The 14,851-nt window shown below is 52.8% G+C and overlaps 4 protein-coding genes across 4 annotated transcripts; 1 reads left to right on the top strand and 3 right to left on the bottom strand.

Moving 5' to 3' along the window:
- Positions 1-2,048: 2,048 nt before the first annotated feature.
- On the bottom strand, positions 2,049-4,454 carry TRV_06925 (uncharacterized protein; the record flags this gene model as incomplete). Its single annotated transcript, XM_003019001.1, has 4 exons — positions 2,049-2,824; positions 3,007-3,616; positions 3,814-3,918; positions 3,984-4,454. Coding segments are annotated over 4 exons (1,962 nt in total), but the record flags the coding sequence as incomplete, so codon positions are not given.
- A 1,733-nt stretch (positions 4,455-6,187) lies between these two features.
- TRV_06926 (monooxygenase, putative) lies at positions 6,188-7,598 on the top strand (the record flags this gene model as incomplete). The annotated part of the gene is made up of 3 exons (XM_003019002.1): positions 6,188-6,251; positions 6,341-6,393; positions 6,462-7,598. 3 exons carry the CDS (start codon positions 6,188-6,190, stop codon positions 7,596-7,598), a joined length of 1,254 nt encoding a protein of 417 aa, XP_003019048.1.
- Positions 7,599-8,191: 593 nt separating this feature from the next.
- Positions 8,192-9,293, bottom strand: TRV_06927 (uncharacterized protein; the record flags this gene model as incomplete). The annotated part of the gene is made up of 4 exons (XM_003019003.1): positions 8,192-8,372; positions 8,434-8,601; positions 8,772-9,215; positions 9,265-9,293. 4 exons carry the CDS (start codon positions 9,291-9,293, stop codon positions 8,192-8,194), a joined length of 822 nt encoding a protein of 273 aa, XP_003019049.1.
- A 1,335-nt stretch (positions 9,294-10,628) lies between these two features.
- TRV_06928 (chitin synthase activator (Chs3), putative) lies at positions 10,629-13,835 on the bottom strand (the record flags this gene model as incomplete). Its single annotated transcript, XM_003019004.1, has 3 exons — positions 10,629-10,753; positions 10,831-13,287; positions 13,379-13,835. 3 exons carry the CDS (start codon positions 13,833-13,835, stop codon positions 10,629-10,631), a joined length of 3,039 nt encoding a protein of 1,012 aa, XP_003019050.1.
- Positions 13,836-14,851: the final 1,016 nt, after the last annotated feature.

Here is a 14,851-nt window from a genome sequence, read left to right on the forward strand (position 1 = left end):
ATCTATATTATTATGTTAGGGGATATATATATAAAAGCGGGAAGAAGAAGAAAAGAAGAAAAAAAGGCACTACAATATCAAGTATCAACTATTAGTACACCATATTTTGGACCAATATAGAGCTGGTTTGACTTTACTTACATCACTTGTTCTCTGCGTTAGTTGCAACCTTGTCCTTCCGCACCTCCTCTCTTACTTTATCTGCCTCCGTCTCCCGCCAGTGGAAGCGGCGGCAACGGGGGCCGCGACTGCAGATGGGGGCGGCGCGCGTGTTTGAAGGGGGAGAAGGTCCCCCGGGAGTTCGGAGACGTGGCAGTGGCAGCCTGTCCAATGACAGCTAAGCGAATGTCAGTGTCATATCAGGCTTCCTTGGGAGGGTTATAAATTACATGGCAGAGGCGATTGCCCCAGACAGATTTCTGGCCCACGGGCCAAAGCAACAGCCAAAGGTGGCCATGATGCCCCTTATCGCAGGGGCCCCAAGTAGAGCGATCCCCTTAAAGTTGAGGGAGATGAGCGCGGGCCACGCCGCCCTGGATCCGCTCCGGTGCTGTTGTCAGCCATTTTTCTTGTTGCTGCTGCTAGTGCTGTTGCTTCTGTCATTGCTGATGCTGTTGTTGTTGGTGGGAGCGAAGAGAAAGGATGAGGAAGATCCAGCGTGTGCTTTCTTCTTCGTTTTAAAAGGAGAGGCGTTTGGCCGTCGCGGGTTCTGCTGCCGCTCACCGCCCTCACCACCCCCTTAACCCCTTAACCCCTTAAGGCTGGAGAGACATCATGCGCATATGCTGGATGCGAGGATGGCACTCACTAATATATCTATGCCGTTATTCATCCAGCCAGGGGCTCTCATCCAGCTAAGTACTATCTACGAACCCTAGCTGTGATGGTACAGGCAGTAGGGCACGCCTTACCTTCCTCGCCAGTGATCGTTGGTGTGCTTGTCTCTGGATTTCCCTAGGTTAGGTACAATATAATATGTATAAAAAGGAGAGGAGAAAGTCTTTCTTGCTATATATTCTGCTTTCAATTCGAGCTATACTTCAAGTTCTAACATGGGGTTAAGTCATAGTCTTAGTACGGCAAAGAAGGGAAAGTAGGTAAACTCCTCAAGGGTCCTTGGCTGTCCGATGATTTCTAAAAGTCGGCTGGATGGTAGATAGGAGTGGTTTATGCGGATGTAGGAAATTATACCGACATTCGGCTCAAGTACTGCGAGCTGAGGGCATGTTGCATCTAGATCCAGGCTGTTTCCAAGACTCTCATCCTCACACTTATAATATGGGGTCCTTCCCGTCAGATAATAGTAGAATAGGGGTATACTCAAAACTGCACTGATAATGGGCAGTGTCTAGCTAGAGAATGCAAAGTAGCTAACACTTTTGCTGGCTGCTGCTACCTAGCTAGCGCTGACTCTGTCGATCCCATGCATATAATATGATACAATATATAGTTATTATATACCAGAAGGGCGTGGGTAGGACATAACTCCAAGCAGTATTAGTTCGGGATGAGTAGTCGACCAGCTGGCTCCAGGGGACAGGCCTCTTACTCTTCTTCTGTTGGACATGCGACTGCAAGCGAGATTCGCAGGTCTGCCATGGAAAACGGCCGGACCCAGGAGCTAAGAGCTGGCGGTTAGAGATAGATAGCCGGCGAGCGATTCAGGAGGCGGCATCCCTGCAGCAAAGGTGTCCTACGTTAAACCACCGAGATAGTTAACTAGATGCATCGGCGCCAACGCCACAAGAGGGCAAAGCCGCTGTTCGAGAAGACCTGCGGAATCCAACATTTAGCGACTGGATGGATGGATGGATGGCCGGCCCGGGCGGGCGAGATGCATCATCACACGTACATTGTGAGACGTGCATGCACATTCGTACATGAGAAACAGGAAATGCGTGCATGCATATAAGTACCGGCAGGGCCTGGCGGACGGAGCAAAGCATGCAAATAGGAAGACGTCCACGGCTGCATTTCCATCCTTGGGGGTTGTCGGCCTCGGCTACATGGCATTCGCATTTGCATTCGCATGTACAAGAAGTACTGACCTGATAGTGCATGGCTGGCTGCTGTTGGGACGGGATGATTGGGCGTAATACTTGCATCTCAACGGCCATGCATACGGGGTTGTTGCATGCGTACCAAGGCAGTGTGAGCAGGGGGGTCGGTCGGAAAAGTAACTGATTTCCATTATCGTTGGATAAGAGTAAGGTAATAATAGCAGACATCAACGGGCTAAAAGCAGCCGTAATATAAATCACGTCAATAGGGAGGGACCAGGGGGGGAACCGCAAAGCAACAAAACGAGAGAAAAAGGAAAAGGGTATATCGAAAATATCTTGGAGATATGTACAATGAACGCATTCAAGGATGATAACCGCCCCTGAACCAACACCCTCCGTCCCCGTCCCTGGGTTGCTGTCCAGACTGATTGCTGTCCGGCGCGAAAGTGTATACGCTATGATAAAAAGAGAAGCAAACATAGAAGAAAAGGGAGTAAGGAAGGGGGGGTGGGGGAAGCAAAGAAAGTAAGATGGCCGCTCTCTGAACGGGGGCAAGGTAAAGGAGTAGTTATATATGTATTGAATGTATGGAGGGGGAAAAGGTGGGGAGTTGGCATCAACCAGAGGCGAGTTTCCCATTGCTTCAAGCAAGTGTGAAATGAAAATATGCTTTTTGAAATTGAAATATGAATGAGATATTAGGATGCCATGTCGACAACTATAGTCGGCAGGGGGGTAGGGGAAGGGGGTGGTGAGAGAGAGAGAGAGAGAGAGAGAGCGAGAAGAAGGGTAGGGAGGTGCAAGAAAGCAATGGTGAGCTTCTGAGCGGGTGGTTATCACGACTCATCCGTGGGCTTTCGGGCATATACTATTGTTCCCGGTAGATATGCGTTTGTCTTATAGTCCCGGAGAGTGGTACGCATTTGGGCAAGGAAGAGCTGTGCTTCTTCATACGGCCATCTTAAAGCTGTGGTGAGGAGCCGGAGCATGTATCCCTCCACACCACCGTGTAGTCGCACTTGGTTCCAACGGCCAAGTTCCCGTAGTTTAGGATCTTTACTCCATCTATTCGTGGTTGTTAGTATGTATATTATTACATTTAAAACAGGGTGCAGAGGTAGGACTAACCCATTCATGGGCCACTTGTATTCGACCTCAACGACGTCGACGAAACCAGCCCTTTTGAGGCGCTCCTTGCTCTCCTTCCATATGGTAAAGGATTTGCCAAAGGTGGCGCCGGCTTCGACGACGGTCTTCCCCCATAGGGTGTAAAAGTGCGAAGGCCCGACGGAGCCGTCGTCCGAGGTTGGTTCGACGGAGTGCTCGACCATCTCGATGTATCCGCCGGGCTTGAGGCACTGGTAGCACTGCTGAAAGAACTCATCCCAGTCCGGGATGCAGCCGAACATCTCCCGGACATGTATGAAGTCAAAGTGATTCTGGGGGTATGTCCAGGGGCAGAGGGTGACATCATCTACTTCAAAGGTGCAGTTGGGAGGCAGAAAGCTGGGCTGGATGGGCGACAGGTCGACGCCAGTGACCTTTGCACTCGGATACTCGTCGGCTATATCTCTGCGGGCTGTCAGTACACACCACTCGCGGGGAACATACATCTAAGCGTAGAGATAGACGATGAGATGTGGATTGATGACATACATGGCCCATATTCCGGTGCCAGTGCCAACGTCTAAGATTTCCTGCTCGGGGCGAGACGGACGGTTAGCATGGGGATGCTGATGCTGCAGTGCGACGGCCTGCAGAGAAGCCCTGGTTCATTCCTAAGTGTTGGAAGGGTTGGAAGGGTGGTTACCTGGGGGTTGGAGATGGGCGCAAGATGCAGCTTGCCGTCCAGGGTCAAGAGGTACATGTGGTGCGCGAGGTCCTGCTGGTCGTTTGCAATCTCATCGTTCGGTCCCTACCGTCTCTGATTAATATCTCGACCATCGACCGGGGAAGAAACAAATTGGCAAGGCGACCTACCCAGTAGGCTCCATCGCGATAGGAGTGGTACCGCCGGCCGTTCTCATAGCGATATCTGGTGATGTACGTCGACAGCGTCTTGGTATCGTCGCCCATCATCTCCCCTTCGCCCGTCGAGTCGGCATAGGCCTCGTCCAGCCCGTCGTCGCTGCTCGAGTCCGCGGCTTGCGGCGACGGCGCATCAGACGAGGCCGGTCGGCCATCGTCCCCAGACGGCGCCTGTTGCTCCTGTTGCTGCTCCTGCGGCTGCTCCTGTTGTTGTTGTTGTTGCTGCTGCTCCTCTTCTTCTTCCTCTTCCTCCTCCTCCAGCGGCTGCTGCTGGTGATGCTGATACAGCGGCGGGTAGTAGTAGCCCTGCTGATGATGATACTGCTGCTGGTGATGTTGGTGATGTTGGTGATGCTGGGGATGCTGGCCCTGCGGCGGCTGTCTGCTGCCGCCAAGCGGCTGCTGGTGATGTTGTGAATCCATCGCTCTGCTGCGTCTCCTTATCCTGGCACCCTCGACAGGCGGTTCTTCGTGCTGCGTCTGCGTCGTCCTGCTGGCTTCAGACGACCATCGGGAGCAGTAACAGAGGATGGTGTCTATGTATCAAAGAAAGGCAGAGGAAGATCCAGGCGAGCCACTCGTAAGCCTGGCGTTTCTTGGTTTTTTGTTTGTTCCCCCCTACCACCAGCCAGCGCGGAGGAGACGGCGGAAGAGACGAAAAGAAAAATAAAAAAAAAGGTTTGCAAAGAACAATGGAGGTTAGCCCTCGAATGTAAGAGGAGGATAAAGTAGCGGATGGCGATCCTTGTTTGCTGTGCGGCTGCGGCTGCTGGTGCTGGTGCTGGTGCTGCTGCTGCGTCGTCGGCTTCAGCGTCGTCCTCTCAGCATCGAACGAGATGGCTTGCTTGGTGGCCGTCGTTGAAGGGGAAAATGCGAGAGATCAAAACGCTATATGGGTTTACTTAGCCCAAAGCCAGCCAAACCCACCAAGCCATGCAAGAAAAAAAATAGGCCATCATCCCGGTCGATACCATCAGGTCCTAACACTAGGGCAAGCCGTGGATATCTCGGTGAAAGGCACTAGTATGACTCGATCCGCCTGGCGGCCAGTGGTGGCCAAATCGGAGATTCCTGAAGTATCCCCGAGGCCGATAACCACTGATCACGCAGCATTATTCCATCCCCATATTTGCTTGCTGTCCAGCCAGGCTCGTGTTGATCGCCTCTCAAAACCCCCCGTACAGGCCAGCGGGAAGGCCTATCAGCATGGCCAGTGGCACAGCATATTCCTTTTCATGCATCTTCTGCAGCCCTGGGTGAGTTATCCTTGTCCCCGTCAACTCTATCGCTGCCGTTTGGAAGGGGGGGTGGGCAGATGTGGTCCAGTATGGCGGTTGTCGGTTTTGGTGATACGAAGGCGAAGACAGAGGGAGGATATCAAGAACCACCGACTTCCGCTCTCCCATTTTGCCTTCGAGGGAGGATTGCACAGCAGGCCAGCTGTTGCTTGCTGTGGCCCCCTTTCCACCCCCCAGCAGCAGCAGCACCTCTGTCCTATATTGCCATGTCTGAGCCGTCCGACTATACGGATCATTGCAAACAGGACCTAGGCTCCTGATAGACAGTCTGTCTGCTGGCTGTATAAGGTTTCTTGGGCCGGACAGGGCCCAAGTTCAAGGGTTGATCCTGAAGAATCAGAGCAAAGCCATAGTGCAGGTCTTAAGAAGATGGGATGATATCCACACTCTGGCGGTGCCCCTCGCTTCACTCGCCTGCCAGCGTGTTATTTTTCTTGCTTGGCCATAGGCTCACCAGGTTGGCATCTTGCATGATGGCCTTTTGTTATTCGCTTCCTCAGGGGGGGTCCCATGGCTTAGGGTTCTCGTTCTTGCGCATGGCTTGCAAGAAAAATAATAATACGACCAACTGTATCCACACCCCTTCTCTTGCTGCCAATCTCCCTTCTTGATTTCTTCTGCTTAGAGTTGCCTCACGTTCGTCATGGGCGGGAAGTAACACGGAAGCAGTCCCTTGGGAAGGGAATATCTCCACTCAGGGTGCCATGGGATTGGGATTCTGTTCCTCTGGTTTTTGGGCGTTTTTTTAACCCTTCGGTTCATCTTCTTCTTCTTCCTGTTCCATGATCTAGTTCTGTCAAACAAAACATCCCAAGGGCGGTCTGATGTGCCTCAGAGATGGGAGAGTATTTGTCCGTTATGGAAGATAGGAATCTTCCCGTTGTCTCGGGGGCCTTCGCCACTGTTCTGATCATTGGAGCCGGTAAGGATGGAGCCTCCTTCCTGTGTGTCTCATACTATTGGGATATTGAATATGGTCCCCCTCCATGACGCATAATTTTATTGACATAGCTCCCTTGGATCTAGGTACCACAGGACTTGCACTAGCTCAAGGATTCAAGAAGGTGAGAGAAGAGGCCGTTTTCAGCCCCGGACGGGTTTAGAATTGTGTCATTAGTTAACTTGATGGCAGGCCGGAATTGCATGCACTATATTTGAGAAGCACAAGAGCCTCAATGCATTACCGAGGGACTGGAATATGGGCCTCCATTGGGGCGCCGTAGCCCTACAGGGAGTCCTCAGCTGTGAACTATGGGACCAGATTGAGACTGTCCATGTCGACCCGAGCAAGCCGGTACCGGAAAAGGACGTGCTGAAATTCATCAACTCCAGCAACGGAGAGCTCATGTCAGAAGTGCATGTCTCCAAGTTCTACCGCCTACGTCGTAGCAAGCTGCGGTCCTTGCTCGACGACGACCTGGATATCCAGTACAACAAGGCTCTCAAGGACATAACGATGTCGAGGGATGGCCGGACGGCCACGGTTCACTTTGAAGACGGCACCTCTTCCACCGGCCAGTTCGTCATTGCTGCGGACGGGGCCCGTTCAACCGCCCGCCAGCTCCTGCTCGGCAAGAAAAGAGGCGCCATACGGCGTCTGCCGTACGCAGCAACTTTTGTGCATGCCAGATTCACAGCCGAGCAGGCCCTGTATCTCCGCAGCTTTCATCCTCTCTATATCGCCGGCATCCATCCCTCCGGGTATTTCTCGTTCTTCGGCATGCACGACGCCGAGGACCCAGACAGGCCCGAGACATGGACGTTCTTCTTCTATATCTCGTGGAAATACAGCCTGGAAGAACAAGACCGGACCTCCTCCTGGTCCAACAAGCAGCGTCTCGACCAGGTCAAGTCCTTCGCCAAAGACTTCTGCGACCCCTGGAAGAGCGCGTTTGAATGGATACCCGACGACCACCAGGTGTGGTACATGGGTCTGACTGACTTCGACCCAGGCTCAGATGGTCATTACTGGAACAACCATGGAGGCAGAGTGACTCTCGCTGGCGATGCTGCTCATGCCATGACATATCAGCGCGGCCAGGGGCTCAACCACTCCGTCACTGACGCTGCGAAGCTTGTAAATGCCGTCACGGACGCGGTATCCGGCCTCTCATCGCAGGCTACCTCGATATCAGCGTACGAGGACGAGATGATTGCCAGAGCCGGAACTGAGGTCAGGCTGTCGACTGTCAATACCGAGATGTTGCATGACTGGGAGCGGGTGCTCGCGTCTCCAGTGCTGACCTCGGGAATGAAACATAAACACTGATGAAGTCATGAAGAGAAGATTATGAAACCCGGCGGATATCTCCCTTTATTTTTGTTTTGCTTGATGCATGTCATGTTTTGTTGGCGGTTTATCTGTACTAATCTTGGTCTTTGGGGCTGGCGTTGTGATCTTCTTCTTCTTGTGATATCTTCTTGCTGATATATTTGGTTTCTTATATATGCCTGTTTGGCCCTCACCTTCACCCTTCTACCCCTTTGCCTGTACACATCCTTTTTACCCCTTGTTTACTATTTGATGCCCTCCATGTTTATACCTCTTAGATGAAATGCCGCTGCAGCCATGGGCTCCCCTCTATATACGCCAAAATCAAGATAACTGACTTCAAAAGAATTAAACGGTTTATATATTCAGCGTACATAATAAGTCCAACATCAAATGCCAACTATGGAGAACAATCCTGTGTATAAAGAAAGAGAAGCTGTATGACATAATATATGCACCCAATGAAAGAAGAGAACAAAGAAGACACACAGGGATGCATCGCAATATGAGTTCTGTGTACAATATTGCCGAAGTTGCAAAAGAATGTCAAGTCTAGTTGGTAGCCATCCAGTAAGCCCCATCTAATGCATCTAGTGCTTTTTCACAGCTTCCTCTGCCTTGTGAACAGCGGCTTTGGCAGAGTCTGTGGCTTCGTGGGCCAGGTCCTTGACAGCCTCCTTAGCCGAGCCGTCCTGGGACCGTCTGTACAGGAAGATACGGGTAACTTGTGTGAAACCAACGCAGCCAACGAAGAAGTTGACGGTAGCAAGGCTGCATTTCAACATATTAGCAATTTACCTTAACAACACGAGGCTTAAAGGCAAACACTTACAGGACGTTTCTGGGCTTGATGATAAGACACCATCTGGTCCAGATTGCTCCGGTTGCCATTAGGGCAGCGTTTTGAGTCAGGGAGAGCTTCTCGGCAGGCCGGGCCATGTCAGAGAGACCAGCTAGAACGAGAATCCACTGCAAAGGGATCCACTGGTTAGCATCAAGACTGCAGCCGTTTGTTATCGGTATTGTATATATCATGTTCGGGCTTAAGCAATGCGACTATTCAACGAACGAACCTTCATAACAGGAGCCCTATAGAGAAAAACAACGTCAATTAGCGAATTGGACCATATGTGTGAATATGCATATCTTGCATTCAATGACATAGCTTACCAGAAATGGACGGTCTTGATGCCAATGGGGCTGTTCCATGACCGCTGCAGGAAGCTCTGCTGGGCCGCACCGGCGTCGGTGCTCTGGAATCGTCGGGCCCGGAGAGCCTGCGCCCTGAAGCGAGCAGTGGCATTCTGAAAGGCAGCCCTGGAGTTCTGGAAGAGACGCATCCCGATCTTCGACGACATGTTGGCGGTAGTTTGTAGTGTATCGACTAGACGGAGAGAAGCGAGAGACAAACGGCCTTTTGATCCTAGAGAAACAAGATATAATACACAGCCGAAAGGAAAGAAAGAAAAGGCCAGGCCCCAAAGTCCAGGTCCAAGTCCAAGTCCTCGCCGTCGTTCTTCTTCGTCGTCGTCGTCGTCTTCTTCGTCTTCCTCGTCGTCTTTCTTGCAGCTCAACAACTCCGCGATCTTTCTTTCTCCCTCCGGTTTCCGCAGGCTATTTGATGATGTAAGAACTGAATAAGCAAAATCACGTGTAGACTTACATAAGCCTGGACTTTTGGACGTCAAACATCGAAAACGAAGCAGCAAAACGACGGCGACGGCAAGCTGATACGCTCAATTGAGGCTTCGACACACTCTCTTTGCGACGAACCGGGCCCTTGCGAACGAGCGGAGGGACTGTCTGTATAGCTGCCACCATGGCCTCGCGATACGCCTTCAACACCGGGCTCAAGGAACTCCGATTCCTGTTCTGCCACTCCTCCGCACACGGCGATGCCACCAGGTAAGAAATTCCTTGTGTTCACGGTCATTGAAGGGATTCGGCAATGGAAGACCAGTCTGCTGACAGGTATATGTGTTCCCAGAGCGTTCCTTAAACGGGCATACCCCACCATGAAGAAGAACAACCCATCTGTACCGATATTGATACGGGAGGCCCTCGATGTCGAGCCACGTGTATTTGCCAGATACGGTACGTCTTATGCCTGGAATGGTATGTGATAGGAAGCTAATAGCGGTTAGAATTCGGAAAGGAGAAGCAAGAGACTCTCTTGGGTATGTTGATACACTCCGACTCTGCATGGAGGGTGGGTTGAACTAACCGTCCAATAGGTTTGAGCGATAAGGAAATAGAGCAAAAAGTGACTGTCCTTGTGAAGGATGGTCTGCCGCAACAGTCGTGATTGTACACTATTCTCTTACGAACCGAAACTGTTTTTCTCTTTCTTGAACCAATGTACCTATACCAGCGTGAGGGATAGATATGGAATAATACAGTATTCCGATATATTTACCAAGATACTCGATTACGTGGCATTTAACGCCAGACACAAATAGAAGAGAGGATCAAACTGGCATGAGACTCGTCGAAAAAATGTTGACTGCGAATATCGGAAATATTAATGGCATTAATTTACTTTCCTATCCAAACCCCTTGCTCAAAGCTATTTAACTTCATCTAGGCAGCGCTCGCAGAGGGAAACCAAACGACCAAAAAGAGGGTATGGATATGAATAAACAACACGACAATCATCACGTTTATACCAAGAGTCATGAAAGCAAAGCAAAGACAGCAAAAACAGAAACGCGGAAAAACGCAAAAGTGTATAAGGTGTTATGTGCAAGGAAAGGAAGGAAGATTGAAAGGATTAATCCCCACCAGGGGGTGGTGGGTGGAATCAACATTAAGACGAGCAGACGGGCATGCGAGGTAGTTAAGAAAAAACAAGACATTGCGAGATGCTCAAGTCAAGGGAATTCATCCAAGGCATGCAAGGCAAGACGAGTCTAGGAGAAACAGTGCAAAGCATGCGTGCATGCAAAGGGATATCTCGAGCGGCGTAAAGAAAAGAGAAACAAGCATAAAGAAAAGAAAGAAAGAAAGAAAAAAGAAAAAGAAAAAGAATTACATTACAATGCAGTCGCCTTCGTTTTTGTTGACGGCCGATCTAGATACGCGGGTCTTTTGCATTCTTGCGCCGCCTCGTCGAAGATCTTCCAGTCGTTCTCTGGCTTTCATGAAATTTTGCGCTGTACGACGTTAGCAGTACATTCTTCTTCTGCAAGGGCCCAACGAAATAAATATGTATGAAAGGGCGAGGACTTACATGATGCTTTCCAGTACCATCTCTTCGCATCGTCCAGGTTCGCGGGAACACCAATGCCGACCTCAGTGAAGTAGCCCATCGCGTACTCCGCCTTTGCCAGGCCGGCCATGGCAGCTTTACGAGCCCACAGGTACGCCTCCGTGTCGCTCTGCTGCAATATCCCCTCGGCACCAGTCAAATACCAGCCGCTAAGGGAGAGTTCGCTCTGGTGCTCGCCTTGCGCCGCCGCCTGCGTGTACCAGTATATACTCTGTCTCGGATCAACGGGACATCCGACGAGCCCGTACTCGTATGCTGCGCCCAGGCGGTGCTGGGAGAATTTATAGCCCAATTCACCTGCCTGATGGAGCAGTTCGCGAGCATAGTTCTCGTCGCGGATGATGGAGTCGATGCCCTGAGGGTTTTCGTACAGCAGGGCCAGCTCGTGCAGGGCGTGCGGGTTATCTTCGTCTGCTCGCTCGGCAGCACGTTTGAGCCACGAGAGCGCTTCGCGGGGGTTCTTGGGCTGGCCCAACAGGCCCTTGAGCAAGATCATGCCCATCTTGTACATTGCGGGAGGGTCGCCTAGGGCTGCGGCACGTCGGTACCATTGGACTGCCTTCATGGGGTCACGGCGAGTTCCTCCACCTCCTTCCTGGCCCATTTCGCAGCACACGGCGACGCGGTAGGCGGATTCGGCATGGCCCATCTTAGCGGCGGATTGGTACAGGTTGAAGGCTTCCTTGGGGTTGATTTCTAGCCCCAGTTGGCCGGAGCCGTAGCAGTCGGCCATGTAGAACATTGCGGGTGGGTATCCCGCGCTAACAAGCTTTTTGGCAGTCTTGTAGGCGTCCATGACGTATCGTTCGCGGTTTTTGGCCTTGGTCTTTGGGTCTGCGCGGCCATTGTCGTCGAGCAGATGAACTGAAGCTTCGACGAGCTTCTTGACCAGGACAAGCTGCTTGGCATGGTCTCCTGGGCTGCTTCGTGCAGCTTGCTGGATTGCGTGGAGCTCCCCAAGGGTTATTGGCTGTGACTGGCGGCGCGTATCTCCGCCGTAGGATGCAGCAGCGCCTTGTCCGGGCTGTGATGTAGGTGCTGGCTGCGGAGTGCTAGTATACTGCCTTACGGGGGCAGGTTTGGGTCCCTGGTCAAGGCCTGGTCGGAAGGGAGCGGGAGGAGCGTGGTGCGGGTGATTATCCGGTCCCGGTCCCCCGTAGCCGCCGTACTGGTCATCGCCATAGCCCATATCCTGAGGCGGATACGCCTGTCTACCGTCGTATGGGCCTCTTCCACCACCATTCTCATGCGGAGGAGGTCCATATTGACGGTATTTCTGGTGCGGAGGTTGCGGAGGATATCCTCCTCTACCACCACCACCGTAGCCGCCGCGTTGGACCGGAGTCATGGCTCGAGCATCTGGTCTTCCATAGTATCCATTGCCTGGATGACCGCCGTAGCCCTGGTGGCCGTATGCTGGGGATTGAGATCGTTCATGCATCAAATGACCCGGAATGCCGTTTGGAGGACCGTGCCTTTCAGGAGAAGAATGCATACTTCCCGACGGCTTGTAGGGAGCATATGCAGGTTTTGGTCCCGCCGATGATGATGATGATGATGACGGCATGGGAGGATTAGGCTTCTCGAACGGTATCAACGTCTCTGCATGCGGCGAGGAAACGTTGTCGTCAGACATTGCGCCAAAGTTGGGCATGTCGGGTTCAGTGTCGGGCCCTGCGTTGTCATAATAGTCATTAAGCAGATCCTCATTTAAGTAGTTGAGCTCGTCTTCCACACCACCTTCAACTTTATCAGCAACGTGAGGTTCGAGGTCGGCAGCGGCGTGCTTCGGGTGGACTACCTCCGGTTTGACACCAGCAGCCGTACCTGGTCTGGATGAAACCGGGTGTGTGTCGGGGAGGCGATGAGGGTGCTGTAGGGCAGGGCTCAGAGGCGGGGGGCTAAGGCTAATGCCAGGGTCCTGCCAGGTGCGCTTGCCAGGGTAAATGGGTTTCTGCTGCGTCCCAGATGCTGCTGCTGCTGCTGCTGCTGGCGGCGGTGGTGGAGGTGTCGGTGCTGATGTTGGTGCCGCTGACATTGGGTTAGACATGGTGACAGGCATGGTAGCGCTTCGAGTAGGCGGAGCACTTCGCGGATCCTGCCGGGGAGGAGCAGGCTGATTCGTTTCAACAGTCAGAGGAACAGGAGCTCCAGCTTTGCGCTGGACAGGCTGACTTCCATGCCCACTTGGCGGCTGACGGGGGTTCATCGTTGGCAGCGGTTCAGAGTGGTACGTCGAGGGCGGCGGACGGTTGGAGTTTGAGGTATGCGGCCTTGCAATCTGGGGTTCTGCGTGATTCTGGGACTTGTTATTATTGAGCTCGACAGCGCTCATCTTCTTCTGCAGCCCGTCCATGGAGTTGCCGCGCTTCTTTGGAGGGAATGCAGGGAACGGGTTGTCAAAGCAGCTCTTCAGCTCTGGAGATTTTTGGGGCGCTACAGACTGCAGTTAGCATTGTCCTTAACTAACTAGTGATTGCATGCCATATAAAGAAAGGAGCAGACCTACCGTGACGGGGAGGAGGCTTGTTCTGCGGCCTTGCTGGTCCAGGAGGTGGCTGGTGGTGTCCGTTGGGAGGCGGCGGTCCTCTATAGCCCTGCGAGGGACCAGCAGCAGCAGCAGCAGCAGCAGGAGGAGGAGGAGGAGGAGGTCTGCTGCCGCTATGAGCCATATGATGGTGGCCGTCATCGTACATGGGCCGGCCACCACCACCACCACTACCACGCGCATAGGGATCCTGCTGGCCGCCCGAGTAGCCGTCGTCGTAGCTCATCTGCCGGCGCTCGGGGCCAGGACCAGGCGGACCGCCGTAGGGAGGCCATCTGTCTGGCTGCTGGTGGTAGTTGTAGTACTGTTGCTGCTGTTGCTGCGGCGGCGGAGGCCTGTTGCCGCCATAATACTGCGGTCCTCCCGGTCCTGGCGGAGGCCCACGACGGGGCGGCGGGCGAGCCTGGTGGTAGGCCATGACCGTCGACAGTCGTCCAGCTAACTAGCTGCTCCTCTTGATTCTGATAGTAACCAGCTAGTCTGCTGGGCTAGTGAGAATCGCCAGCCCGTCAGCCCGTCCCTTCTTGGTGGTTCCAATGCGGCTCCTTCAGCGTCTTATCGCGATCCCGATCTCGATCGTCGACTCGCTAGTGGGTGGGAGGAGGTTCGTTGGTTATAGCAGTGGTGATAACTAGTTAACGATCTCGACAGCGATGCGCCGGCCCCGCCCAGGAGCAGTCTCTCTCGACGGCGAGTCAGGCAGCAGGTATATATCACCCGATCAGCATCTAAAGTATTTGCGTGCCGGCAGCGGTCGACAGGGCCTAGTTCTCAATATATCGAGGGGCGCGAGGGAGTCAAAGGAGGCGGGCGAGAGCAAAAGGAGAGCAAAAGGCGAAATGCAGGGCGATCGATAGTGCGAAGCGCCGAGCGGGCCGTTAATATAAACTCGGTGTCAGGCCAGTCGAAGCCAACAAGGGGGATGCCTCTGCTAGCAGTTATTAATTTTATGCTCCTGCTGACGATGATGATGCCGGTCGAAGATGATGGCTGTCAAGAAAAGGACGCTGGTCGAGGAAGAAGCAAAAAACGACCACGCGACAACCCCGGCCAGCTAGCTAGTTACTTAACCGCCGGCCTCTCTTCTGGTTCCTCCTCCTGAGTGTTCGTTGCAGTGACTGGAGCGGAGCCTGCCGTCGTCTTGCTGGACCAGCCTGGCGTTGGAGTTGATCAGAGATGCTGGATGTTATAGTTATATAGATGGAGATGGAGATGGAGATTGAGGTGGATGGAGATGGTTATAGCTAAGCTGTTAAAAAGTCCACTTGGAGGCTTCGCTAAGGCGCATCCGACACAGGAGGCGACTTTTTTTTTTTTGCTTCTTCGGTGCTTCTTGTGTTTGAGGCTGCGCGCTTGAGGGCCGTCGGCTGCTGATCTGTTTAGCTGCTCTGTTACGCCAGCGAGTCACAGCATGGAAGACGGGCAGTTATACAG

The sequence above is a fragment of the Trichophyton verrucosum genome (assembly GCF_000151505.1).
Source record: "Trichophyton verrucosum HKI 0517 chromosome Unknown contig00843_1.f1.exp, whole genome shotgun sequence".
In the NCBI taxonomy this organism is placed as follows: Eukaryota; Fungi; Ascomycota; class Eurotiomycetes; order Onygenales; family Arthrodermataceae; genus Trichophyton; species Trichophyton verrucosum.